This window comes from Syngnathoides biaculeatus, chromosome 5, assembly GCF_019802595.1.
Source record: "Syngnathoides biaculeatus isolate LvHL_M chromosome 5, ASM1980259v1, whole genome shotgun sequence".
Taxonomy (NCBI): domain Eukaryota; kingdom Metazoa; phylum Chordata; class Actinopteri; order Syngnathiformes; family Syngnathidae; genus Syngnathoides; species Syngnathoides biaculeatus.
Window position 1 is genome coordinate 1,007,024 of NC_084644.1, and position 27,886 is coordinate 1,034,909.

The 27,886-nt window shown below is 50.3% G+C and overlaps 1 protein-coding gene across 1 annotated transcript; it reads right to left on the reverse strand.

Moving 5' to 3' along the window:
* Positions 1-105: 105 nt before the first annotated feature.
* Positions 106-27,442, reverse strand: ntrk1 (neurotrophic tyrosine kinase, receptor, type 1). The gene is made up of 17 exons (XM_061819034.1): positions 27,255-27,442; positions 24,248-24,322; positions 22,126-22,197; positions 18,784-18,852; positions 17,392-17,546; positions 16,600-16,742; positions 15,892-16,030; positions 12,316-12,648; positions 10,799-10,816; positions 10,655-10,713; positions 10,479-10,581; positions 8,281-8,436; positions 7,197-7,327; positions 6,767-6,939; positions 4,391-4,631; positions 3,316-3,474; positions 106-1,909 (listed from the first exon to the last, which is right to left on the reverse strand). The coding sequence occupies exons 1-17, from the start codon at positions 27,440-27,442 to the stop codon at positions 1,724-1,726; spliced, it is 2,400 nt and encodes a 799-aa protein (XP_061675018.1). The 3' UTR covers positions 106-1,723.
* Positions 27,443-27,886: the final 444 nt, after the last annotated feature.

Genomic DNA, 27,886 nt, shown 5'->3' on the forward strand with positions numbered 1-27,886 from the left:
GAGACGGACAGGGGGGAGCGTGATGCAAATTCCACACAGGCGGGGTCCGGGATTTGAACCCCGGCCCTCAGAACCGTGTCGTTGTTCGATGTCTTCCTCAAAAAGCTCTCCTCTGCCGTACTTTTATTTTGAAGGCGTTCAAAAGAGCAACTCCCAACTGCACAAGCTTTATTTTGAAACTCTCCCTGAAATAATGGCCTCCCTCCGCTGAGCTGAATAAATAAACACACCTCAAATAAAAAAATGAAAGAGAACGGGTGCAAGTTGGACAAAACAGCCACGTACCCGCTGCAGTTGAGTAAATAGTCAATTACACGTAAACAGGAACATCTGAACTTTCGTACGTAGGCGTGTATTTTGGGGTTAATACTGTCTTTGTCTTCAAAAGTCAAGAAACCCATTCTCCTAACATTGAAAACAATAATCATATGTCGCATGAAGTCGGTTCTACGCACCCGCATCATCTTCATCATCCTCATCCTCATCAGCCTATGACAAGTTTGCCTTTTCATCACTCAAATATGAGCGTTCATCTGAGATGACAAGCTGCGGCGACCCCTGACGGGGACAAGCCGACAGGCTGCAGTTCCGCCCGCATCCTGCGGGGGCTCCCAAAAACAAGGTGGCACACTTTGTGGCGTGAGAAGAAGAGACGCTCGCTGACTCAAGGTCAGTGTACTAGTGCGCACTTTGTCCTCACTAGTAAGACAATTTAGCGCACTCGTGGAAAGGCTCTGGTGCACTAGTAGAATCGTCCGACGAGTCACATTTTTCGCGCTCCTCCCTTCCACTACTGTACGAGATCTCTGCACACTGGTAGGATGGATAACGTTGGTCTACTAGTCTGCCAACTACATGACTAACAAGGATAAAGAGCGTACCAGTCACCAGCAGGTGGACCTGAAGATCAAGGATGTACTCGCCTACTAGTGCGCTGAATTGCCTTCATAGTGAGAATTTATTCAATAACCTCAATATCCATCTTCAGGTACAGTAAACACACTAGTATACTCTTTGTCTTCACTACTGAAACAATTCAATGCACAAGCAGAAGCACAAATGTCTCCCGAGCAGCATTCTTGGACTACTGCATGACTTTTTTAGACCGCTCGTCGGCCAACTCTGGCGTCACGGCAGGACAACTATGCAAAGCAAAAGCACGAGAGCGTTTTGGGTTTAGGAAGCTACTAGTGTGCAGCTTGACACATGCCTCCTCGTTGGGCCTAGTAGTGTTCGCTGTGGAGCACAGTAGTTTACTTGGAAGGTTTTATTGCATACAGTATTAGTGGAGGAAAATGGCATCACTAGTGAACCCCCCCCCCAAAAAAAAATAAATAAATAAATAAATACTGATCTGTTCCACTAGCGCACTGAACTGTCTTTAAGTGAGGACGAGAGCGTACTAGCGCATGGACATTGAGCCACACATCACGGATCTCAACTAAATGCTCAAATGGCTAGTGCACTAGTAGAAATACATGCACTTACTAGTAATATTTCTGCTTTCAAGTTTTCTACTGTATGACATTTCGGTACACGAGTAGGACAGATTTGGTAAGGCAATGGTGATAGTAGCGGGGTCCAGGAGGCTACTAGTGCACATCAGCTGACTACTCCTCGGGCCTTGTAGCGCAGCCCCGTCACTTACTTGCATACTAGTAGTAGACGTGGCGAGTTACACACCCGCGCGCTGAGTCGTCTCACTGGTGTAGCGCGTCGCGGCCTAAGCCAGGATGTGGAGGTAGACGGGCGGGTTCTTGACGAGGGCGAGGAGGCGGGCGTGGATGTCCTTGATGAGCGTCCGCTGTTGGGGTTCTCGCTGCCAGCAGCCGCGCATCAGTGCGTAAACTTGTTGCGGGCAAGTGCGCGGGCGCTCCAGCTCGCGGCCCTGCGTGATGCACTCGATGGCCTGCGGGGGGCAGCGCGTCGCAAGTCAGCCACGGGCAACTCGTTGTCGCGACCCCCGACCTCGAGAGGGCGACCCTCGACGGACGCGCCGTCACCCAATTGGGAACCCTCCCCCCAACCCTAACCTCTTGAAAGCAAAACCTGAAACCCTGACCCGAAACTCGTCTTCGGGAAGCCTTCCGTTTGCGTCTTTGCGTTTTTTTTTTCTGTCTTGCCCAAAGTGAGATTCTCCACGTCGTGACTCGGCGCGCGCTCGGCGGGCCCTTCCTGGACTTTTCGGGGCGATTCTACAAACAGGGCAGCAAGACCGAGAGCGGCCAAGGCGGTGAAAGACTCCCGGCGGGCTCGCAAACTTAGTTTGAGCTCGTCCCGATGAACACGAGATCGCTCGAGGGCAGATGAGCCAGATGTGACGGCTCCCGAGACGCCGGGCCATCAGATTGGGGACGCGGCGGTGATCCGGGCCTGACGATCCGAAAGGGTTGCTGCCCGTCCACTTCGCTGTTATGGGAGGCGACCGGGCCACGGCGGATCGTTGCCGTTTATATTTATTTTCCAAACTGAGAAAACCGTTCCATATATGGGGGGGGGGGTCATCAGTGCAGGTGAGACGACACGACCCCTGACCCCGACGGTTTTGGTGCGAGCCCTCATTGAGCCTGATGAATTTTGGGGACGTACTCGGCCACTCGAATCATTTTCAACGGGACGGAGTCTCGCTCGGAGGAGGAAACGTAAACCTTGCGCCGCTACCCGACGCGATACGTTCGCTACGACTTGACGTCGACGAGCGCCGCCCGTCAAATTTGAGCCAGCGTTGATTCAGATTTTGATTCACAAGGCGCAGAAGCAGCTCCTCAAGTACTTTCATGTACTTTCCAATTACTTTTGCACTACTGTGGGATTATATTTGGAAAAATTAAATTGTGGACCGGATTCGGCGGAAAACGCTGAAGCGTTTCCAATTCCTGCATTTTAGTTTTCGCATTGCAGTCATAATTCCAGTACAGTGAATATTTATTTGTATAATATGTACATTATTGGTTTTTTTGTTTTTTTAATAATTGTTTTTATGCCTAGGAGTGTCATTTTATCAAAATCCGACTTTGGCTTTTTCCGTCCTTTGCGGTCCGCCCGCGGAGGAACTCGAATACTTGGCTGGGCCATTTTGTGCGGGTGGCAGATGCTGCCGGTAAAAGTCCACACGCCTGTTTCCATGTGAGCGCTTCCAAACTTCTGCTGAGGAATCCGAGAACGCGGCATCGACTTTCGGTCTGAAAATCAAAGCTTCACTTCACAGAGAATCTCCCAAATTTCTTCCGTGGTTGGTTTTTGTCTTCCTCGGGGTGATTTTCCCAACCATACTTTTGTTGTTGTCGTTGTTGAGCTTTTGTGAGCGCCACCCACCTCGCTGTTGGACAGCTGGTACCAGGGCTGTTTTCCGTAGGTGAAGATCTCCCAGAGGACCACGCCGAAGCTCCAGATGTCGCTCTCGGTGGTGAACTTCCTGTACATGATGCTCTCGGGCGGCATCCAGCGGATGGGCAGCATGGTGCGGCCCCCCACCTGAAAACAGCACCGCGTCAAATGCAAACAACAAAACAGAACTCTGGAGAACATTTGGACGTGATCTTGTAGTGCCACATTCCTCCGCCAGGGGTGATGACAAGTCACTGTCACCTGACAAACTTGGGTTGAAACAGTATTTTGCAGTTTGCGGTTCCCAAAAAACTAAACAACACTTCTATCCCACAAACTGTCATGTCAACCCACTAACCCCAATCCTAACTCTAAATACCAAACCTTGAACCCACAGACACTCCTCTTAATCCACGATCTCGAAACATATCATAACCCCCAAATCATTGGAACGCCGAACCCACAACATGTCACCTCCCAATCCTAACCCCAATCCCTAGCCTACTCATAACCCACTGACCCTGGTCCAAACCTTCATCCCTTAATACGTGAACCCCAACGCCTAAAATGAATACATAAGACTAAACCTAAATCTTTTAAGTCCATCCTTACCCCCTAAATCTAACCGTGAACTTCAAACACTCAATCTTTACCTAAAATCCCTAAAACCAAGTGAGAATCCAAATCCTGAGCTAGTAACCCTGACCCCAACTGTAACCCACCATTCGCACACTAAAATGAATCCGGATGGAAGCGCCTCACTTTTAGTACCAAGTCCTATCCCTCCAAAAACCGCTGGAGGTTTTTATCCTTGCCTGAGTCGGCTAACCTAACCCCAACCCTTGAGAAGTGAGGAGTAAAATACTGGACCGGCGCCGTAATTTGGCACGAAATTGGATTGAAGTGAATGGAATTAACATTTAAACCCAAGCTAGTAACCCACCAACCTTCACCCTAAATCCTTCCACAAAACCATCCACCCTAATCCTAATCCATCCATAAATCTGGATCCTAGCTCAATTGTGCCAATCCGAACTCAGCAAGCACATTTTTTCCTCCTCACCCGATAGTAATCGGTGCTATAGATGTCCCTGGACATGCCAAAGTCTCCGATTTTGACCACCAGGCCTTCTCCCACCAGGCAGTTGCGCGTGGCCAGGTCTCTGTGGACGAAGTGCAGCGAGGCCAGGTACACCATCCCCGACGCGATCTGGGCCGCGATGTGGAGCATCTGAGGTACGGTCAGTTCGCCCGCCGGCGCCATCTTGGACTCCTCCAGGATGCCAGCGTCGGGACCGTGAGCTCTGCGGGAAAAAACACGAGATTTTTGGCAACATCCGAGACAATTTGGGCCGGACGAACGCGAATATGATGAAAAATATTCGGATGTTGGCCTTTGCATTTGCATTAGTCTGTCGAGAATTTGCACGTTTTCATTCTCGGCCCCCGAAAAACTTTTTTTTTTTTTTTTTTTTTGTCCCAAGGGACTATTTCAGGTCAAGGTCAACCGGCTGAAGTTTGAGCCGCTGGGTCCAAATCATTAACGGCGCCCGACTAGTGTCCGAAAGGCAATTTCTGTTTTGGCTGCCGCTAGCTCAACGGCTACCCGTCGTTGGCGCAGTCGTTGCGCTCGTCCCCGATTTTTTTTTTTTTTTATTCTTGGGAAATGGCGGCCCGAATTGGTTCCTCCGATTAATCGTCTGCAAATCCCTTTTGGGCGGACATTCCAAACGGTTGCGTTTGGAACGGCGGATCGTTCTGCGCTACGGGATTTGATTTTCAGCGGCCATCTTGGGCGCGATCTCTGTCCGCTACTTGGCCTTCCCTCGGTGGCGCTTGCGGGAGTCGCCACCCAGGGAAAGATTTGTCAGCGCGGGCGCGACGTTCACATCGGCGGTGAGGGCGGAAAAGGGGCCGAGGCTTCACCGTCGACGCTCCCACGCGTTTCTCCGACTCCACCCCAAATGTGCTCACTATTAGTTTAGCGGGCAGGTGGCGGGGCGGCAAAGCAGCTGGCCAGTGGGGCGTTCGAGGCCCAAATGCGATTGCGGGCGGGTTTCGGCGTCGGAGGACACCTGGCGCCGGGACCAGGCCCATCCCGCCGACGTTTCCCTGGTGCTGAGCTCTAATTGGCCAAGGTCGGAGATTCGGCGCTAATTCATCGCGTGCAGTTTGCCGTCATCTGCCGCTCGCAAACCTCCACCCGGATTGTTTTTGTCATTTGTTTGCGGAGTGACTGAGGGCCAGCCGTGCACCCCCCACCCACCCACACGCAGACACGAAAAAAGACTCAATCGAATTCAGCCTCCGGGCTTAGTCTCGCCGGACGAATCGAAATTCGGTGGGCACGCCTGTCGTGAGCGGACCCGCCAAAACGTCTCCAAAAAGGAACCGAGTCTGCCATTTTTGCCTTCCGAGCGTTTTCCAGGCCGTCTCTCAAAGGACGGCCCCAAAAAACTATTTGCCAAGTCAGTTTGACCTTGCAACTCGTAATTCGGTTCGTTTGTCGATCGAGAGTTAAACGCACCAAAAAAAAAAAACAATCCGAAGAAGCCATTTTGGTCTGAGGCTTCCGATTTGGGCCAGGACGAATCCGGCTGGCGCCTCTTTCAGCGAAACGAAATCTGCAAAGGTTCTGAACCAGGAGCAGAGCCGCAAAAAGTCTCCAGCGAGGCCAGTCTGCCATTTTGGTTTTGAAGACAAAATGGGCCTCGTGATTTTTCGTGGCAATTCCGCGTTGCATTTCGGCCGCAGAAGCCGCCGCAAAAATTGCTTTCTTGCCACCTTTTGGCCGCATAAACGCTTCACAGAAATCTTCGGCTGCTTTTAGTCTTTTGTGTTTTTTGCTAAGAACGCAACAACAAAAGACTGCCGAGAAATAATTGCAGTTATTAAGGAAATTTGGAATCGTTTTAGGAGGCGCTCGCTCGATTCCTCTTAACGTGTTTACGTACTCGAAATTCAGGAATGTCCAGCGAAAAAAAGTATATCAAACAGTTAATTGGGTTGCAAATGGAAAATACAAATTCAATAGCTGGCCACAAAGTTCTTCCAGGGGATATTTTTGAAAAATTATTTCATTTCTCAGTACTGCTGTAATCGAGTTTAGCCTGAGCACTTTGGGAAGTTTTTTTTAATCAAAAGTTTCTCCCTGAAAATAAGTGGATTCACAATTATTTTTGTTGAACTGGAATAAATATGACATTACATTTTATCTGAATTTTTCGAGCTGGACTTTTAAAAACACACCCCTTTGATAATCATTGTTGAATAATATTTTGTGGAGCATTTTCATTCATCAAGTCATAACGCTTCCAGGTATATAGTTCATATTAGTCGGTTTATCGTATTTGCAAAGAGTCCTTTAGTCCGGTTTTGCAAATACGGCCGATAATTATTGATTGTTTGGGAGCACGGAAGGACGGAAGCACGTCGGTACCGGAGGAAGCGGTTCAGGTCTCCGTGGCGCATGTACTCGAAGACCATGGCGAGCGGCTCCCCGTCGGCGCACACGCCGTAGAAGCGCACGATGTGCTGATGCTGCAGAACCGTCAGGAGCTCCGCCTCCCTCTGGAAGTCCTGCCGGGTCGACTCGTTGGCGTCCTTCAGGGTCTGGTGCCAAAGTTGACCATGAACAATTAATAACCGTCGCCAGGTTCGGTAAAGGGAGAAAAGCTTACAGCCCCGCACCCTAAATGGCAGATTTTTTTTTTTTCCCGACAGTAAGGCAAGTCCAAACTCTGAGTTGCAGTACCGCATCGCGCCACCACAAGCCGGGCAGCACTGAGCCCTTTTGGAAGACGTGCAGCGCCGTGAAGGGTAAGAAGAAGAAGAAGAAGAAGAGGCAGCGCGCTCAACTCGGGACTCACCTTGATGGCGACCAACATCTTGTCGCTGTCGAGGCTGAGGTTGGCGCACTCGGCCAGGTAGACTTTGCCGAAAGCGCCTTCGCCCAGTTCCCACTTCAGCACGACGTCCGCCCGCTTGATGTGCTGCACACCTGACGCACAGACGCACGCTTGGCAAAGGAGCGATTTAAAGCTCTCGACGGACAAAATGGGGATGTGTGACCCTTTCGTTGCGACGCCCGTCCCAGCAAAAGTGCGGCTATTGAACCTTTTCACCGGAAAATGTGGGGGTTTAAAGGAAAAAAGTACCAGTACCCGCAGTTCCTCATCGGTGCGATGACCCGAGGAAAAAGTGTGGGTGTTCTAACAATTGCAACACCGTTGCAGAGAAGTCTGGCTGTTAGACCCTTTAAAAATGGAGGTGGAGGCACCAGTCAAGGTGTTGCGACACCGGCATCCCTCACGGGTGCGGCGACCTTGGGGGGGGGGGGGGGGGGGGAGTGAGGATATTGGACCCTTTCGCTTGGGAAAGTTGGGGCGAGGGGTGGACCCCTTCACCAAACGTCCGCACGTCCAAAGCGTGGACGCCGGACCCTTTCGGTGGAAAACGACAGCAGGGTCTCTCATGGGTGCGACACCCCAGCGGGAAAAGTGTGGGTGCGGAACGCTGTCGCTGGGGAAAAAGTGGAGCCTTTCATTGGAAACGAAACTGGAAACTTTTAAGATGGGAAAAGTGGGGGTAACGCGATACGAAACCCCGAAGAAATATGACAATATCCCGGGGGAAAAGTGCCAATGTCGGAACTCTTTCAATGGAAAAACCGTGTGGGTAGTTTCAAGAGCCCCGAGGAAAAATGTGGGTGCGCAACGCTGTCGCTGGGGAAAAACATGGGTGTCATGTCAAAACCCGTTTTCCGGCAAAAGGCCGTGTTGAAAAGTGCAAACGTTTGTTGAGAAACAAAAATGCACTGACGTGACACATCCCGGCCGGCCGGGGAAAGTTGAACTGTTCCGTTCCAGGTGCGCCACTCCCGGGACGCAGACGACGAAGAAGTGGACTTTGTGCGCAGCGGGTCCCGTTTTGAGGCGAACGCGGGCGACTCACTCATGTCTTTGTCTTTGAGGATACCGCAGAAGTACTGCGGGTTCTCCACGAAGCTGGACAGGCCCGAGTCTTCGTCCGAGGACGGCGGGCTGGTCCCGAAGTTGGTGAAGCGCAGCGACATGGCCAGTTCTTCCTCGGCAGCCAGCACGGACGAACCTGACGCGGAACCAGACGGGGACGCCGTCACGCACCCGAGCCACAAAGTGCTGATACCACTTTCATATTTCCAAGCGACACATGTCAACAACTGAACCCTTTTCCAGGTTTGGCTTCTTCAAAACGCTTGTTTGGATTCTCTGCACTTTTCCAAAGCGCTCCCAGCGGGACGCTGAACCAAAGTGACTCTGGCCGTTCTCTTTGAAGCGCTGTTTGCTCCAAATGTTCTCTTGCTTTGTACAAAAGTTCTTTTTTTGTTTTGGACATGGCGTGGGTCCGTCCGTACAGGCCGCGATCCACCCAGTTCGTCGCGTGGGTTCAAACGATGTCGCCGTGGACCATCGAGCCCCGGCGACTCGTTTAGCTCCTTTCATCGCTAGCTAGTTGGCTCCTGAGCTCGGGAACGCAATAATCGGGTCCCGGTTGTGTGCGTCTCCGGACCCGAAGCCGGCTGGCAATTTATTGAGTTTGCAAAAAAATGGTATTTGATTGGGCAGCACCAAGACGGGACTCGAGCTGATGATTGGCTGAAAGACTTCAGTAGCGCACACACAAAGGCAAGCAAATCGATCGGTCGTCTTTTCTGCATCCCGCTCACCTTTGTGCGTCTCACACAAGGAATCGGACATCAAATGAGATCCTTGAAGGTGCTACGATTTATTGATTGATTGATCAAAAATCCTTATCGACTGAATCGACAACTATTCATTGTTTGGAGACCGCTTTTAAACTTCAAACTGTCCAAAAAGCTTCCGAATTTCAGCAAATGTTTTGATTTCTGCTGTCCTCCATGAAATCGGACCGTCTTAATCCGCTTTTACTTTTGCTACTTTTGAAAAAAAATACATGCAGTTTTCACTGATTTCACTGATGTTGAAAAGTTATATTTGATCCGATGAATCCAATGGTTTTCAAACTGGAGGGCGCGGGTCTACCGTGAAACGCTTTTCATGATTGAGTCCCGCCCAGCAAATGAAGTTCATTTTATTAGCGAGCACGCAAAACCACACCAGACACTGAAATGAATTCGGGGCGGTTCGGAAGTTTGTTTTTTGGTCGTTCTTGTTGGCTTGGTAAATATATATTTTTTACACTTAACAAAACTTGTTTGATTTCTCTAGACCTTCAGCATGTTGGTGGCCACATCCAGTTTGAAAGTTTTCCGACCGTCCTTTACTTTCCCAATTGTATCCTCGTACGCAACAAACCGAGCGCGAGCACGTTTGCCACCCGAGCGCTCGGTGATTGCGGCGACGGCACGTGGCAATCCGCCGTCGCCCCAAAAAAAAAAAAAAGCGTCTCTCTTTGCCGCCCCGGCTCACTTTGTCGGCGCGGCGCGAATAATGGCCGCGATCAGCGTTGGCAATCAGGACGCCATCGAATCAAAAAGACCGGGCCGGCCTAAATAGTCCCGGCGCTCAACCTCCAGGGTCCGACACGCTCGCAAATGGAATAAACAAAAGTGAGCAGATGGAGCGGACGGAAGGAACCGCAGGCGCTCCACTTAGGCAATCACAGCACTTAGCGCAAGTGTAAATGTACGAGTGAGGGTTGGGCCGCGGGCCCGTCTCGCCGTCCGTCCGTCCGTCATCTTTAATGGCCCCGCGCCGCACGGCCGCAGCCGAGCGACGTTTTCAGCTCTCTCCCAGTAATTAAGGCCCTTTAAAAGGCGGCGGGCGCAAACTTAAAGCTCGGCCGACGCCCATTTCATCGTCACGCCTCGTACGAGCCCGTTTTCAGCTCGGTTGGTCGATTAAATGTTGAGTAATGTTCCGTTGAAGTAGGCCCATTACTTACTTAGCTAATCAGGCTCGTTACAACCACTTAAGTGGAGTACCTGGAGCATAAATTACACTTGAGATTATTTCACGCCCAAATCAGGCGGGCCTCAGACCGAAGACCGATCGCACAAAAGTTGAAAATCAAATCTTCTGATTGAAATATACAGCGCATAAAGCTTATAGAAATAACAATACGTGCACGTCTCCATCTTGAAAGAAAGTATATTTCTCCTCAGACCAAAAGCGGCGGTGCGGACTCACGGTGGATGGCGAATTTGGACTCGCGTCCGCACTTGTGGATGACCAAGGCGGCCGCCAGCAGGAAGGCGCAAGCGAACAGGGCCAGACCCACGGCCACGGATACCTGGCGGGTACAAGTCAGTCCGGCGGGAGGGCCACTTTGGGAACGGCGACAAGAGAAAGAAACAAACGCGCACCACAGAGACTCGACTCTCCAGGTTCTCCGTGACGTCCGCGACGGATTTGTTGGCGGGAGCTGGGCAAAGAGACAACAAAGCGTCACGGCCACGTTTGCGCGGGATCAACGCCAGAAAAATGCCGGAGGGGAAAGTTGGACTCACTTGGATCCACGTCGATGACTGTTGCGTGTGGGGGGACACAAAAGGACACCAGTAAGTGGACAAAAACTCAACAAAGTCGACGTTTTGAAAGAGGGAAAAAACGAGAAATATTCACCAGCGGTGAAGGAAAAAAAAACAAAAAAAACAACAAAAATTCACGAGCATTGAAGAAAGAGCAAGAAAATGCGGCCATACATCAAAAGAAAATCGGTGGAAATATATTCTGGGACAAAGTTACATAAGTTTCAAGCAAATTAGAAATGAAGTTCAAAGTTCGCATGATTCCAGGAGCAATGAAGTGAAGTTAGGGCGCTTCTTTATATGAGATTCGTCAATTCTTTCACGTGATAAAAAGGATTCAAAGTTTAGTTTACAATCTAATTCAAAGCCTGTACACCTTTTTTTTTTTTTTTGGGGGGGGGGAATAAAAAGATAATATATAATAAAAATAACAAATAATAAATACTAAGTAATAAAAGAAATAAATAAATAATAATGAAGAATAAATATATAAAAAAATAAATATGAACAAATATATAAATAAAATCAATAATAATAACAACTAAATAAATATTAACAATAAATTAATCAAATAAATAATACCTAAATAAGAAGGTGCAATACGGTTGCTTATGAAGGTGTGCTGATTTTTTTTTTTTAGAATTGATATTGATAACGTGTTTCTGTTCACACACCGGGGCAGCCCCACAGTCCTTTAACCCGGCGTTTGGCCGACTCACGGGGAGAATTTCAAGGGCGGGCCGGGCGTGTCTGTCGCAGTTTAACGAAGCGCGATGCGTTCGTTGGCGTGAAAGTGCCGCACAAGTCGTTGTGGAACAATTACTAAATATTTTGATCATCATTTGGAGACATTTTCAAACCCCAAATTGTCCAAATCCTCCAAATTCAGCCACTCATCAATCAGTATTCTGTCGTCCTCATTTATTTGTCAGGTCATCATCCGAGCCGCTTATCCTCACAAGGACTGCGGGAAAGCTGGAGCCTATCCCAGCTATTTTCCAGCGAAAGGGGAACGACGAACGAATGAACTGGTCGCCAGTCCGTCACCGAGCGGGAATCGATCCCACGCCGGCCGCACCAAAAGGCGGGCGCGTGTACCACCGCGCCGTTTATTTGGGTTTCAATTTGGAAACATTTGCATTCATGTCGCTAAACATTCGTCACCGTTTTTGGGCCGTTTTCCGACCAACGATACCAGCCAAATCCGAATGGGTTTCTGGAAATAACAGTTGAATCGATGATGCAAATATTTTCTATTTTACAGTGTGAACGCCAATTTGAACTTGGAGCTAGCACAGTTGCCCTCCGTGCGGCCGCCAGGAGGTCGCCCTCACTTTCCGAACGTCGAGATTTAGTTCTCGGGCGATGGCAAATCGCGTTTGATCTCGCGAGGAACTGCATTGCAGTTCCATGAATATTTGGAATAAGTGAGCCATCACTGGATTTGGCCAGCCCCACGTTGAGGTTTTCGACACGGGGGACGGGAGGCAACCCACCGGGAATGAGGCCCTCGGGTTCCAAGAGTCCGAAGGGGTTGTCCATGAACATGCCGGCGGCGCTGGCCTGGTCTTTGCCCAGCTTGTTGTCCACCAGCAGGGTGTAGCGCCCGTTGTTGATGTGGGTCGGCTTGTCCAGGAACAGGCAGCCGTGCTTCTTGGAGCCGTCGGCCGAGTCGGGGAAGAGTTGCGTGTACGTCAAGGCCGTCTCCTTCAGCGCCGAGCCTTCGTACTGCCAGCTGATGTTGGCCTCCGGGTTGCCGTCCACGGCGAACGGGAAGCACCAGTGGTGCATGGGGACCGCGTTCCTCAGGTACAGGATCCTGGCGGGGACTGCCAAAAGGGGAGTTGGTAGAAACAGGAGAGACGCACTTTGACTTCTCATGTCTGACCTCCTAATATGTGGCTTTATTTTCAATCATCTGGATTTTACAAATATTTCAACTCATAAAGGTGTTTTGTTTGTTTTTTTTTTCCCCCAACAACGGTTTCGGACAATTTTGATGTCTGGACAACAGAAAACGGACGGATGGATGTCGACGCCCCAATTTACAGACAACCACGTTTGTAACGTTTGATGAATCAAAAGCTTTGATTCCTCTTAAAAAAAAAAAAAAAAAAAATGATTTACAACAAACGGGCGAAAATGACGCAAAACTGCAATTTTTTTAAAAGGTGATTTAAAGAAACAGGACAAATGCAAAGTTGTTGGAATTGTGTTGAGCAGAAAAGGGGAAAAATATGTAACCCGTAACTCTTCTGAAATGAATTTGGGCGCAACGGCAGGAAGTGAGCAACTGGGTCTGTCTCGGTTCAGCCCAGGTCGAAAAGGGCACAAGCGCTCCACTTTTGAGCCTCTTGTTGGAGATGCTTTGTGAGAAGAGCGGCTGGCTCTCGAGCCTCGTCCCCCAATTTGGACTTTCTGGGACTCTTGGAGCCGTCCCCTCGCCCATTTACTGAGCACATAACACTTCCTTTTCCCCCGTCGACGCCGCATGCTGAATTTTGCACATCTTTTCACCGGTGGGAACGATTTAAAAAAAAAAAACAAAAAACAAAATCCGCTTTCCTCCCCGTGTGAAGTGTTGAGCACCCAACTCGAGTTCGTCCAAGTTTGCTTTTGCCTTCACGTTTCCGCGAATCGATGTTGTCCATCCGTGTTTTCAGACACGCGTTGACCCCGCCATGAATAATGAAGGCCGCTCGACACGTGGACGCGCGGACCGCAAAAGCGCACGCCGAACTTTACGGGAAATGGTGAAGGGGGAGCCTCTCGAGAGACCCCCTCCCCCGGAAAAAGTGCTGACCGCTTGCTGAATTTGCCTGCCCGGGGGAGAAAAGTTGACGTTTTGCTTCTGGATGCGATCGCGGGGAAGCGCTCGCGTGCAATTCAGAAAAGACTCGCAAGAAATTCCACTTTGTAAAAAGCGCCGTCAACCGGACGTGGCGGCCAGCATAACTTTTTAGTCGAAGATCGAGATTAGGCGCCGCATCTCAGCGAGTCACGTCAATGGAGAGGGAGAGAAATGCAGTCTGACGCTCGGAAAAGGGACGGAAATGAATCTTTTTGTTTGTTTACAGTTTGAAGCAGCTGAAACCTGAAACTGGACGTTGTGCTCGGCAAGTTTCTTCCCACACTTTTCACTTCTTTTGTGTCAGACGGCGCTGTCCCCCCCCCCCCCCCCCCCAGTTAAAGAAGAAACTTTTCCCTTTCTTTTGGGCGGTTGCGTTGTCACGGAAAACAACAAAAGCTGGAAAACGGCGGCCAATGAACAAGTTGACAAACGACAAAGTTTGGATTGATCCGAACAGCGACCCGGTCCGTCGCAGCGTCTCAAAATCTACGACGTACGGCCGGACGACCAACAATACAAGCGCGGACGAACTGAACTCCACGCGTCCGCCGTGACCTACACCAGGCTGGCCTACAAGTGTAACGTCGTCCGCCTCGGGAAGCGCGCTCCCATCCTCGCCCAACTACGCTCGGGTTTCTGTCGCCCGCTGAACGGCTACGAACGCCGCCTGGACGACGTCCGGCCGGACCGGGGCGCCGGGCCACACGGCACGCGGCACCTCTTCAACCGCCCCGCGCGACCTACGACGCTCACGGCAGAAGATTTATGGCGCCCACTTTCCTCCGGCTGTAACGCTTTCGCTCGATTGTCTACGTCGACGCGGCAACACCGTCACAACAAACGGTGAAGTTTCTTTCATCAGTCCCGCATTTTAACTGGTGCGAGCGAATCACGGCCGTTTCGCCGCTGCAAGAATCGGCCGTAATGAGCGCAAAGAGCGAGCGTTCTTATTTCTGGTGCCGTTTGATGAAAAGCGGGCGAGCGTGCTGATCGATGGCCGGGTAAACGCCCACGCGGCTGTTGGAGGAGGTAATTAAGGGTAATTAAAGGGCCGGCGGTTAACGATCGTCCGTCCGTCCGGGTGGGGGTGGGGGGTGGGGGGTGCTGCATTGATGGATCGCCGGCACTTCCCCGCCTGCCAATCACAGCCAGATGAATTTTTTTTTTTTTTTTTTTTTTTTCCGGAGTGGGAGGCAAGAGTCCATTAAGGGCGAGGCTCAAATTGGATCTGAGCACCGTTATCGGAGACATTCTTTTTTCTTTTCTCCCCAGTGCTGGTTATCTGTCCCCGGGCGCTCATGCGCACGGTCTTCAGCCTGCTGGCGCCCCCCCCGAGTACTAAACCCCCCCCATTTGGAACATCACTCACTTGATGAGATATGACACCACAGTAATGCAGCACTAATGAACATCTTTTGGCTTTCCAAAGTCACTGAGAGGAAAACAACAACAACAGCAGCAGCAGCAAATGGCAACGCTTTGAGCTGCCGCTTGCAGTTGTGGCCCCCTTTTTAAGAAAAGGCCTCGCCGGCCCCCGGCCCCAATTCAACATTTTTTTGTTTGTTTGTTTGTTTTGGGAGGGGGGGGTTGTAATTCACGTCTGGTCTCGAGACCCTCGGAGAGACCTCCGCTAAGCTCTCGAGAGCACGCATCGAGCCAATGGCCGGTTCCCCCCCCGACCCCGTCACCGCGTTTGCCGGCATTTGAAGAACGACAAGTGTACACTCGCTCGGCGTTTCAGGAGAACTCACACAATCGGCAAATCGAAGCCTTGAAAGGTGCGCTCGGACTTTACGGCCGCCTCGGTATCATCCGATATTGTGGGATTTTTTTGGGACACAGTGGAACCAGGTAGTTCCACAGCAAATCCCTTTGGAGGGAATCATTCATTGTCACCAACAAAGAGATATTTGGAATCGATAATTCCAGCCACGGCAAACGTAATAGAACAGAATCCAAAAACCGTTCTTGTCATTGTGTGGCGCACAAAAGTTGCAATGAGATTGCAAAATGAACGGAAATTGCAACTTTTAGGATTTGCGTTCGCTCCAGCCGGTGATTCCCGAGCTCGGGTTTCACGTCAAGAATTCCAATTTTGCATGCTCAATCTCTGCGTGACGTGTCGTCATTTCATTTCAACGCTTCTGACAACGTCTGCTAGAAGAAATCGTCTGGAATCGTAACGCAGAGGATCGGAATCATTTCGAAAGCGGTTCCTCACACTCGACGTCCAGCTGCACGGCGTCCTCCCCGGGCCCGGCCTGGTTCTCGGCCTCGCACGTCAGATTGTGCAGGTTGTCGCTGGACGACACGTTGCTCAGGAACAGGACCACCTCCAGCGTCGAGCCCCAGATTCTCTCCTGCCCCGCACCGACAAACCCGCGGTCAAATAAAATCCCATTTCTTGCGTTCATCAATTTCCCCTCCTCTCCTTATCGAAAAGGAAATTTACTGTGAAACTACTCGAAACAAACGTAGATTTTCATATTGCTTTCATTCCTCTCAACTCTGACTTCTAATAGCATAGATTTACTTCCTCTATCTATCTATCTATCTATCTATCTATCTATCTATCTATCTATCTATCTATCTATCTATCTATCTATCTATCTATCTATCTATCTATCTATATCTATCTATCTATCTATCTATCTACGCACACACGCATCAGACACAACGGTAAAAAAAAAAAAAAAAAAAATTCCTAGAGTATAAAACCCAAATTGTGGGCAAACAATCCTCCCCAAACATGATCTCCCCCCTCTGTTCGCAGCCATGTTGTTAGTGGCAGCAGCTGAAGTTTGCGAGGACGTGCAGCAGCAAAAATAAAAAAAAAAATAAAAAAAAAAAAGGCAAACGAATTTGAAAAGCGGACGCGGCCCAACTAACGAGCGTCAAATCGAAGCAAAATTGCGGCCGTGCGCGTTACCTGAGGGAAGAAGCGCGAGTGCAGCGCGTCCGTGCGCCACTTGACTTGCGGGGTGGGACTTCCGGTCACGTGACACTCAAAGGTCAGGTTGCCCCCCTCCTGGACTTTGGTGTTGGAGGGCAGAATGGTGACCTCGGGCAGACCTGACGACACAACGCAATTCGCTGAGATGCCTCCGGAAACAATCGCGCCTTTGTTTCCCGCTGCGACGGTCTGAGCGCTAACGTACGTGAGCTCCCTCTATGTGGAAGGAGGGGAACTACGAGACCGGCGGAATTTCCCAGTAAGCGTCCGCGACGTACCCAGAGTTCCCCTGTCGGTAACGCAAGGAGACTTTTCGGCACGGGGGAGCGCTCGGACCGTCACGCCGGCCGCTGAAATCCTTCGTCTATGTACTTTGTGTCGCTAAGGTGTTGTCCTCGACTGCAAATGGCCTTTGTTTACGTCGCACTTCAAAGTGCTTTACGGAGAGAGAGAGAAATCTCCAAAAACAAGCCCGTCCTGTTTCAAATACTTGATTCCGTTACATTCTCGGCATGAACGTGACGACATTTTCCCCTCCCGAGCTTGAGGGAGGACTCAACCCTGATTTGTTGCGGTAAAAAAAATTCAACTGTTTAGTCTCCAAGATGGCAGCACGGCCCACATTACAGACGGTGTCGTTGTTTCGGGACACTTCCTGTGCGTCCCCAGGGCTTGACTGTGGGTCGAGCCGTGACGGACGTGCCCACCAAATGTTAAGTTCGGGCCGGGGGGCTGAATTCGGATCGCGACAAAGTAGCGACGACTCACTGCAGTTGTCGACGACGAGCGAGTCGAGCGGCACTCGGCGTCCGGCGGCCACGCACGTCAACGGGGGCTCGTCCGGGTCGGCGCGCTCGCCGCGCTGCCGGTGCTGCAGCCAGTGGAGGTCGCACGAGCAGGCCAGAGGGTTGTCCAGCAGAACCCTGCGGAGAAAATCACTTCCTCGAATGAATCTAAAAGCTGGCGCGCAATTACCGGGAGAAAAATGTCAGCGCCGTGCTTCCAAAAGCGGCCCGTCAATCAAACGCTGCGCTTTTTTTTTTGTCGGCTCAGCGGGCAACGAAGCCTTGCGGTGGTTTAACCTTTCGGTCGCCGCTCGCCGTACTTAAAAGTCGGCGCTGAACGGCGAAAATGCACAAATGGCCTTCAAATTATAGCCACCCGAGCTTTTTGCCACGTTTATGGGGAATCTCTTGAGATGGAATAAAAAAAACAGGCGGATATTATTTGTTCTGGAATGACGCGGGTGCGGCACTTTTCACCAGAAGTAACGAAACGGGCGCCCAAAATAGGACGAGATGTTGGACGCAAGGTCCAAAATAAAATATCAACCGCTTTACTCATATCGTAACTAAGATTCAGATCAATGTTATTTTCTAAAAATGTATCAGGGTTCTGTCCACATTAGCATTTGGCGTAAAAAAAATAAAAATGAAAAAAAGAGATATCATCGGAAAAAAAATCACTTGTAAAAAGTCACAAAAGTTGATTTTTTTTTTAACACGTATCGTAATTGTTTGAAAAAAAGGTTGAGCACTTTTTACTGCAAGAGCAGGAGAGTTAAGAGGTATTATTTTTCAGAAAAAAAAAACATTTATTCCAAATATACTGAGGAAAAAAAAAAACCACTAGTGCATTGGGGGTCGGGGGTTTGGGCGGGGGTTACAGTCAGTCACTAACTCTTTCAAAAGCTCATTTTTGTAAAACGACACTAAAACTTGTGCTGCAGGGAAAGTGATTAAAAATATATATGTAATCTTGGGGGAAAAAGGGAAAAAATTTAACTATTTGAAATGTACCGGAAAAGCATTCTTTTTTTTTTTTATGTATGTCAATAGTTATCTGAAAAGTTGATTTAAAAAAAAAAAATATATATATATATATATATATATATATATATATATATATATTATATATATATATATTTTTTTGGGGCTGTGAGTTTTCGTGAAATTGTAGAAATTAGCGTCAAGTCAATAAAATCATATTTGGTTGAATTTGGTGTCATGGTATTCTGCATGAGAATTCTCCTAGCGAGTGTGGACAAATGAATGGAAATTTGTGGAAAAAAAATCACAGAACACATAAAAAGCTGTCCAGAGAGACGGATTGCAAAGGTCACCGGGAGGAAAAAGGATACGCCAGCGACAAGCGACTCACAGGTTGAGCAGCGGCAGGAAGTGAAAGACCCTCCACGAGATGTGCTCCAGACGGTTGGAGGCCAAGTTCCTGAGCGCAGGGCCGCAAGCACAAACGTACAATCACTTACAAGTAGGAGGACCGAAACAATCTCAAAACACTGCGCACGGATTTAGCTGTGGAACGGAAAATACGACAGCAAAAACGCGTCTCGTCAAGCCGTGATCGCCAACGCGGCCGGGATGAGAATCGGCACCCCCGAATCTGAGACCGTGGACCGGTGTGCGGGTGAGATCCCGCCCCGAGCGGAGGACTTCAAGTATCTTGGGGTCTCGTTCGCGATCGACAGACGGATCGGTGCGGCGTCCCGCGGCGACGCGGACTTTTGGTCTCGGTCGGTCTGCTGTGGTAAAGAGGGAGCTAACCCGAAAGGCTGAGCTCTCCATTTAGCAAGTCGATCGACGTTTTTACCCTCAGCGACGGGCGCCAGCTGTGGGTCGGTGACAAAGAAAGAACAAGATCCCGGATACAAGCGGCCCAAATGAGTTTGCTCCGCAGGGTGTCCGGGCTCTCCCTTAGAGAACGGCTGAGAAGCTCCGTCATCCGGGAGGGACTCAGCGGTCCTGCGCGTTGGGAGGACCCAGACGAGGTGGCTGCTGGGGCGTCTGATCCGGATGCCCCCCACCCCCCAGCGGTGAAGTGTTCCGAGCACGTCCCGCCGGAAAAAGAACCCCGTCTCTAGGCCGGCCTGGGAACGCCTCGGAATGAAGTGGCCGGGGAAAGGGAAGTCCGGGTACCCCCTGCTGAAGCTAACCCGACCCGGAGAAGCGGTAGAAAATGGGTGGATGAAAAGATCAAGACTTCTTTGGCTTTTCTTTTTTTTTTTTGTCCCGCCCCTTCGCTCTCAAAGGCTCCAAATTTTGGGACGCCGTCACAGCATTCAGCTTCAGCTTCTCGGCCTCGTGGCAAACGTCAAAAAGGTCCAAACTCATTTGGACAATTGCGCCGTCGATGAGCTGGCGTTTCCTGACGATAGAAGAAATACATCAAAAGTGTCTTTTCAGGCTTTGGAGGGTGCCAAATAGTATCTTGTCCTATTTTTAGACGCTATCGCCCGCAAGCTGAGAAATGTCAAGTCTCAACGGGCTGTAAGTCAAGCGCCACCAAAGAAGAGGATCACAACGGGGCCCGGTCCCGATCGACGCCACGTAGCAGAAGTCAATAGCGCGCCAGATCCAGTGCGGCGGGGGCCAAAGGTTCAACTGCTTTGTTTTGCTTTGGGGCGGGGGTGGGTGGGCGTATCCATTACCGGCCGGCGTACGCCAAGGGGGAGCGTCTCGCTCGCTTGGCTCCAGATTGGACCCGGCCCGGAGAAGAACGCTTCAGGTGCGCTCGAACCGGAAGGCGCCGACGGAGCCTCGCTGAAATTGCGACACAACGATGCCGTTGCTTTTGGGCCACCAGATGAAGAAGAAGAAGAAGAAGAAGAAGAAGATGCAATTTTGCGTCAGTTTTGCATACTATTTTGCATTTTTATACTATTATTATTATTATTTGATTATTTTTCATTTGTTTCTTCTTTTTGTGGTTTGAATGTCATTATTTTTTGAATGGTAACGTGTCGGCCTCACAGTTGGGGTTGGAATCCCGGCCCCGCCTGTGTGGACTTTGACCCCCCCCCCCCCCCCCCCACCGGTAGATTTTGCAAATGTACCTAATATTCTGACTTTGAGAAATCCCTGCAAACTTATTTTTTCCCCCAAATGTCACAATCATAGCGAGAAGCGTGACTGTAAAATTGATGTGAAATTTTCCTGGCACTTTTCCATTTGTAGGCAAACCCCCCCCCCCCCCCCCCGCAGTGGAATTATTGATTAAGCGATAATGGAGCCTGAGTGGAGTGTATTTATTATGCATCACTTGTCAATAATCCGCCAAAGTGAGCGAGTAAAAGGTGACTGCCGACTTGATGTTTTGTCCGCCATCGCCGCCCCAGCGCTTATCATCAAAACCCAGAGATGAGCCATGCCAAAGATGGAAAAACAAATGTACAATATGTATTCCCTGAGGCTCCTCAACATTTGTCAACGGTGCGCACCCCCCTCGCCCCCCCCCCCCAAAAAAAAAAAAAATCAATGCAGAAAGACCATCTGGCTGGCGTCTCGGTAGCTAAAACGGAGGTCGAGTTTCACGCGCAATTTCTTGTCAAGAAAATATAATCAGAGCGCAACAAATGATATTACCTGATGATGATGATGATGATGATGATGTGAAATATGTTGAAGAGGATTTCTGACGGGTGGCGTCTTAACATCTTCAAAAGACGTTTTCTTGGAAATTGGAGGATTTTTTTTTTTTCATACATTTTTATTTGTTAGTTTTGAACCAGGTACATATTTGGTTTTATCCATCCGTTTTCTTCGTCGCTTATCCTCACAAGGGTCACAAGAGCTGGACCCTATCCCAGTTAGTATCTTTGGGCAAAAGGCGGGGTATACCCCTGATCTGCTCATCAGCCAATCACAGGGCACGTAGAAACAAACAAACATGGCCACTCAGATTCACGCCTACGGGCAATTTCCAGACTTAGGATTAAGCTACCGTGGCTGTTTTTGGGATGTGGGAGTGGCCAGAATCAGAAAATGCCACGCAGCCGCCCGTGTGGAATTTGCACCTTCGCCCCGTGGCTGCCAGGCTTTTCTTTGGCCATTTCGTTTTCCTCTCAAATCTCCGAAACATGCATCGTAAGACTTCCCTTTCCCCGGCCACTTCTTCCAGTTTTTCCGGAGGGATCCCGAGGCGTTCCCAGGCCGGCCGAGAGACGTAGTCTCTCCGGCGTGTCCCGGGTCGTCCTCGGGGTCTCTTTTCGGCGGGAGGTGCCCGGAACACCTCACCAGGGAGGCGTCCGAATCCGATGCCCCGGCAGCCACCTCATCTGCTTCCTCTCAATGCGGAGGAGCAGCGACTCGACACTGAGCCCCTCCCGGATGACCGAGCTTCTCACCCCACCTCTAAGGGAGAGCCCGGACACCCTGCGGAGGAAATTCTCATTTCGGCCGCTTGCATTTTTCTTTTTCTTTTTTTTTTTTTTTTTGGGTCCAAAATAATGAAAATAGAAATCGTCTGGCCATTGGTTAACTTTTGAACCCCTTTTTGGTTGGACTGACCGATTTGCTATTGAGTTCATCCCGCTAAGGTTTCGTGACGCTACGCTAAAATGCTAACGTTCAAAAATCCTGCCTACTTCGTGGTTAGCTTCCGAAGTTGATCCGAGCGAGGTTTTCACCTCATTTGGCGTTTATCCAACAACATCAATATCGGACGCGGTCCGTATCGGGACTCGTGCGCGGAAGTCGGACTTACACGTACTGCAGCTTGAGGTTGTGGCGGAAGGCGTCGGCGGCGATGCGTCTCAGCTTGCACGACGTCACCGTGCTGCGCCAGCGGCAAAACACAAAAACACCAACGGGATTCAGAATCATGCAGACAAAATGGCTGCTGAAATTCGGCGATCGGGCAAAGAAAACGTTGGATGACGATGATGACGGTGTTGCGAGAGCATTATTAGCCAAAACGTTCCTCACGGAGTGAAACGGAACAAGCCACCTGGAATGTTCCATCCAGAACTCGCCAGGAAATCCACTAGACAGTTTCCAAATGTTGTCAGACAGCAAGAAATATTTTCTCTCCTGACAGACAAACGCAAACAACAAGAGTGTTTTGTTTTTTTGTTTGTGACAACTGGACTACTGAAGACGTTTGCGCATTGACTTGGTCCTTGAAAGGTCCAAGATGAGACAGTTCTCGACAGTTCTTCCGAGTCACTCATTTTTGCATTGCTGCATGATATTTCTGCCTACTAAAAAGCAGAGGTATCGTCTTGAGGTTCATGACTTGTACTCAGGTCAGACTCTGCTCATGAATATAATTACTTTAGACACAATTTGAAAACAGGTTTAAAGACCTGGAAGTGGACTTGGGACTCGACTTAGACCTGACTGACTGAATCCATTGACCTGATAAGACCAAAGAACAAAGAAACTTTGACTTTCTAAAGTTGTATGTGCAACTTGCTGGTTTACTACAGGAAAATCCATTTGTCTTATTGATATTGTCAAGTTAGCTCTTATTCTTACTTCACACTTAGCAACGTGCGGGGTGCACTCCAGTCGAGGAAGTGACCAAGAAAACTGGTAGTGTACATTTCAGGAACGGCTGCCAGCATGTACAGGAACGACAAGAGCGATTCATGCTTCTCCTTTGGGTTCGTCCCATTCGGGGCGGCCACAGTTTCGTCTCCGTCAGCTCGTCTCCCGCAACCACCTCGCGAACAGGAACTGCCCTCGTGCGTTTCCTTCCCACATCTTTGGTCTTCCTCTCACTCTTTTGCCTGGCAGCTCCATCCTAATCATCCTGCTCCCAATATACTCCTGACCATCTCTTGTCTGGACGTGTCCAACTCACCCAAGTCTGCAGTTTTGGTGGTCGCTCAGGCGAAAACCCGGTCTTGGGAGGTGTTCAGCGAGGCCCCGGATAAAGACTTTCAGACGGCTTCGGGGAAATTCGGATCCATCGTCCGGCGTCTCGGGAGTGGGAATCGGTGCACCATCAATAGTGAGGTTGGGCCATTGCTGACCTCAACTTGGGACGTTCTGGGTGGACGAGGAGAATACTTTGGGGTCATCTTGGTTGCTGAACAAGAGACCTGCACTTCAGCCTCGGCAGGGTCCTCAAGGGTGCATGACGGTTCACCCGACCGGTCTAGAGAAGGTGTTTGACCGTGTGCCTCGTGGAGTCCTGCGGGTGGGTTTTAGGAGTAAGGAGTACCACCCCCCCCCCCCCCCGAAACGGGCTGTTAGATCCCTGTGCTACCAACGTGAGAGTTTGGTCTGCAGTGGCGGCAGTAAGTCGGACTCCTTTTTCGTTGAGGGTTGGTCTCCACCAAGGCTGCACTTAGTCACCGACTCTGTTCATAACTTTTTACGGATTGAATTTCTTGGCTCAGCCGAGGTGTAGACGGGGTCCGGTTCGCCGGCCTCGGCATCGCATCTCTGCTCTTTGCAGATGATTCGGTTCTGTTGGCTTCATCAAGCCGTCATCTCGAAGTCTCACCGGAGCGGTTCGCAGCCGATTGGATGACAATCGGCACCTCCCAATCTGAGACCGCGGTCCTCGGTCAGAAAAAGCTGGCGTGCCCTCTCCGGGTCGACGACGAGAGAATATATAACTGATGAATGTTCAAAGTAAAATGTTTTATTTCCAAAAGTTATATTTAACCCCCAACCCCCCCCCCCCCCCCCAAAAAAAAAGTCTCATGATAATTAAGTCATGTTTTCTGGAGTGAAACCAGAACTATCACGCAAATGACCGAAGAGACTTGGCAACAAAATCTGTTGGGCACCCTCAAAGCTTGAGCAGTTTTGCTCGTTTTAGTTCGATCACGTCATCAAATATGAAGTAAGGAAATGAAAAAAAAAATACTTGCAGGTTTTTTAGCTCCTTGTAGTTGATCAGTTCTGCTTGGGTTATGTTTTCCAGGCCCGCTTGGTTTTCAATGTAGCTGCAAGAAAAACATCAAGTGTCAGTTATTGTGCAGATTTCAAATAAATATGAAAGGAAAAAAAAACTCTTTGTTCTCCAACGTTGGATGCGGCCGTCATCCGAACGCAGAGTGCCATCGACGCACTTTGACGGATGTCGTTCAATTCAGCAGCCGCAAGGACGCAGCCTCTTTGTATTATTCAGGTTTACCTCTCATCCAGTCTGTTGTATCAAAGCAAATTGGAGATCCCAACAATGCCCAGCGGGGGAGTGAACGACTGTCCCAGAAATGTCGTGCTCGTGGGCACGATGGCCGTCAGCGTTCCCAGGAATGGATTTTTGCACGGATGCCACCGCTGGGACTCGCGTGGCCACTCCGAAGTATTTCCCGCCTGTACTGCGGTACGTGGACGCCGAATACTGGCGCAACTTCTCAAGTCAAGACAGTCCAGTGATCCGCAAAGATCAAATACCGCCGGCATGCGGCATCGTTTCAGGCGTTTTGCTTGCTCGCAGCAGCCCGAGCTTGATTTTATTTGATTTGATTTTCTTTATGGTTTTTTTTGGTCTGGATTCCTGTTTGATGGCCGTAATGTGATTAGAGGGGCAGGTGGGCCCAGGATCGCTCGTCGCCTTTACTTATTGGATTGAGCCAATTGGGTTGTATATCATCTATTGTTCCCAAGGGGGGGGGGGGGGGGTCTAGTGCTGCGCATCGACTGGCAATTCGCAAAATTGAATTTATAACTCTGCGTATGATGAATCTGGGCCCGCTGTTAATGGCCTCTCCTTTTTGTTGCGCTCATAATTTACTGTGCGCCGGCGGTTGTTTTTGAAAATGCACGCCTATTGATTTGCCGGCGCGTACTGTAAGAGGAGGCCGCCGCCGATGCCGCGGGTGGCTCGCATCGACGGCGGCGGTGATGGAGGTGTGAGTAATGCGCCGGCGCGCTTCAAATTGCCTTTCAGGAGAGTTCCCGAGAATTGCTCGGCCGCCTAATTGCGGCCAACAAAGCGGGGCCGAGAGCGACGCCAGGCCGCTTTCACCGCGACGTGATGCCGACGCGGTCGCTCAATCGCGCCTCAAACCCTCCAAAACATTCCGGCTTCACTCCTTCGCTGCAGCGCAGCAACTAACGAGAGAGAACTTACTTTTATTAAAATGATATTTAAAAAAAAAAAAAAAAAAAAAAACTACTTGGAGAGAAAGTATTTCTTCAAGAGATTGGCTGGCACCACTGTAGAGAGTTGGCCTCACAGTTCTGAGGACCGGCGTTCAAATCTTGGCCCCGCCTACGTGTGGGCACTCCGGTTTCCTCCCACATCCCAAAAACAGGACACGCTAAATTGCCCCCAGGTGTGACAGCCGGGATAGGCTCCAAGCAGTCATGCAACCCTCGTGAGGATAAGCGGCTCAGAGAGTAGATGGGTGCACACGGGCGCCAGCACGCCCGCGACCCTCCTGAGGCGAACCCGTGTGGCCATCCGTCCACCCGCGGCCCACTTTCGGGCGGGGGGGCCATCAACCGGTTGCCGGCCAATCGCGGGCCGGCTCGAAACAAACAACCAGTCGACCGCGAAATGGAGTCCGGCCGTCAACCGAGGATATGAGAAGAAAGACGGGGTTGGGGGGGGGGGGGGGGTCATGCGAAACTTTGAAAAATTAAATCTGATTTGACAGATTGACGGAAATAAATTCATGGCATTTTTTTGACAAAATGTTGCATTTTTCCAAGACTAAACATCAACTTGACCCCCAAAAGTGACCATTGTTGGAAAAAGTCAGTGCAGGGAAAAAAGGCAAAAAAAATTTCTACGTCAGCAATCTGAAAAAAACGGAATTCCATGAATGTATTTTTTAGAAAGTCATTTTTGACCGTCACGGTTTTTTCTTTTTTTTTGGCGAATGAAAAAAAGATACCTTGATAAAGTGCATAAAATAAAGATTGCAGTCTCATGAGTACAATGTCAAGACAATTTTTTCCCTCACCACTTCAGTATATCACGGCGCGTTATTGTCCAAGAAAAACAGTATCATTTTCCCAGTAAAAAATGTTTCAGATATAGGTATAGTCCCCCCCCCCAAAAAAAAAAAAAACAAAAAAAAAAGTTGCAACCGTTGAAGAATAAAGTTGGGGTTTGTTTTTCTCAGCCGAACGAGTCGTTGACGAGCGCGAGCTTCAAAACAAAATGGCAGCCGAGCCCTCCCGCGACGCGGATTCGATTCCCTCTCCACGTCGGTTCACCGTTTCTCGCTGTCGGCCCGAGCGTCTCCCGCAGTGGAACAGACGAGGTCGGATTGTTAGCCGGGAATTCACGTCAGTCCCCGAAATGGAAAAACGCTTTCCGTATGAAAAATCGTCTGCGCGTGCTGCGAGGGATCCGATTAACGATCCGCTGACCCGAAGGAGTCCAATCCGTTCTACGAACGGCTCCCGGGAAAAGAGTCTCGAGATCCGTTTGGCATCACGAAGGACAATTTTGAAAGTTCCTGGAAGGCTCCTCGGATGCCAATCCGGAGAATTTTCAAGAAGGATGCGCAAACATTTTCAAGCCCTCGGGATGATTTTCAATTTAGGTCCGATACGCGCATCCGGCTCCCGAACGACGACCGCAGAAGTTGTTTAATGTCTCAAGTGCTGACGTTCTCGACGTCGGAGGACGTTGGGCAACTCCGAGACTCTAATCCGAATTCAACCTGTCGCTCCAAACTAAACATCACAAACGTGCTCATCGGGCGAAGACTCCAAGTCGGGATTGTCAACCACACCAGCGGCAAACCGCCTTCACTTTGGACAAAGTCGGGTATAGCCGGTCCGACTCCGGGAGCCGAATCTGCAATTCACCAAGCGATCCTAAAAACCGGCGGGCAGAACCAAACTAAGGCTTCCCAGTCGTGCTGATCTGATCGGGTAAGGGTTCCGTTCCGTCTCTCCGCCGGCCGTACTCACATCTCCGTCACGTTCTCGCTCTCCTGCGGCGCCAGGGCGGGGATGCCGGCGATGCCGTCGGGTTCCAGGCACTGCAGCATGGCGAAAGAGCAGCGGCAGGCCGACGGGCAACCTTCCGAAGTGGGCGCCGGTGCCAGGCTCAGGAGCAGGAGCAGGGGCAGCGCCAGCGCCAGAGACGCCACCGCCATTCTCGCGCGGGAGGGGGTCGGGGGTCTCCTCTCGCTCGGGTCGGGCGTTTGCGGGGAGTCGGCGGAGATGAGCCTTCGCTAGCGGGGGGTCCGGGGCGGAGGCGCCGCTGTACTGAGCAGCAGGAGGGGCCGGCTGGCCGCCAGGCAGGGAGGCAGGCGGGCGAGGGGCCTCTGGGGACATGCTGGGGAGGGGGCGGTGTTGGCCTGAATCCTCCCTCCCTCCCTCTCTCCCTCTCTCTCTCTCTCTCTCTCTCTTCCGTGGTAGGGAAGGGAAAGAGTCAGCAGACACCTTAGAAAATAAGGGAGGAAGATTGTTTGGTTGGGGGTGCGGGGGAGGGTGGGGGGGGGGCGGTCAGAATGTGTTGGTCATGAAACTGAGAAGATCTCGTCTTGACCCTTCAATGTTCGTAAATGTTGGAGCGATGGCTCAAGGAATGAACGTTG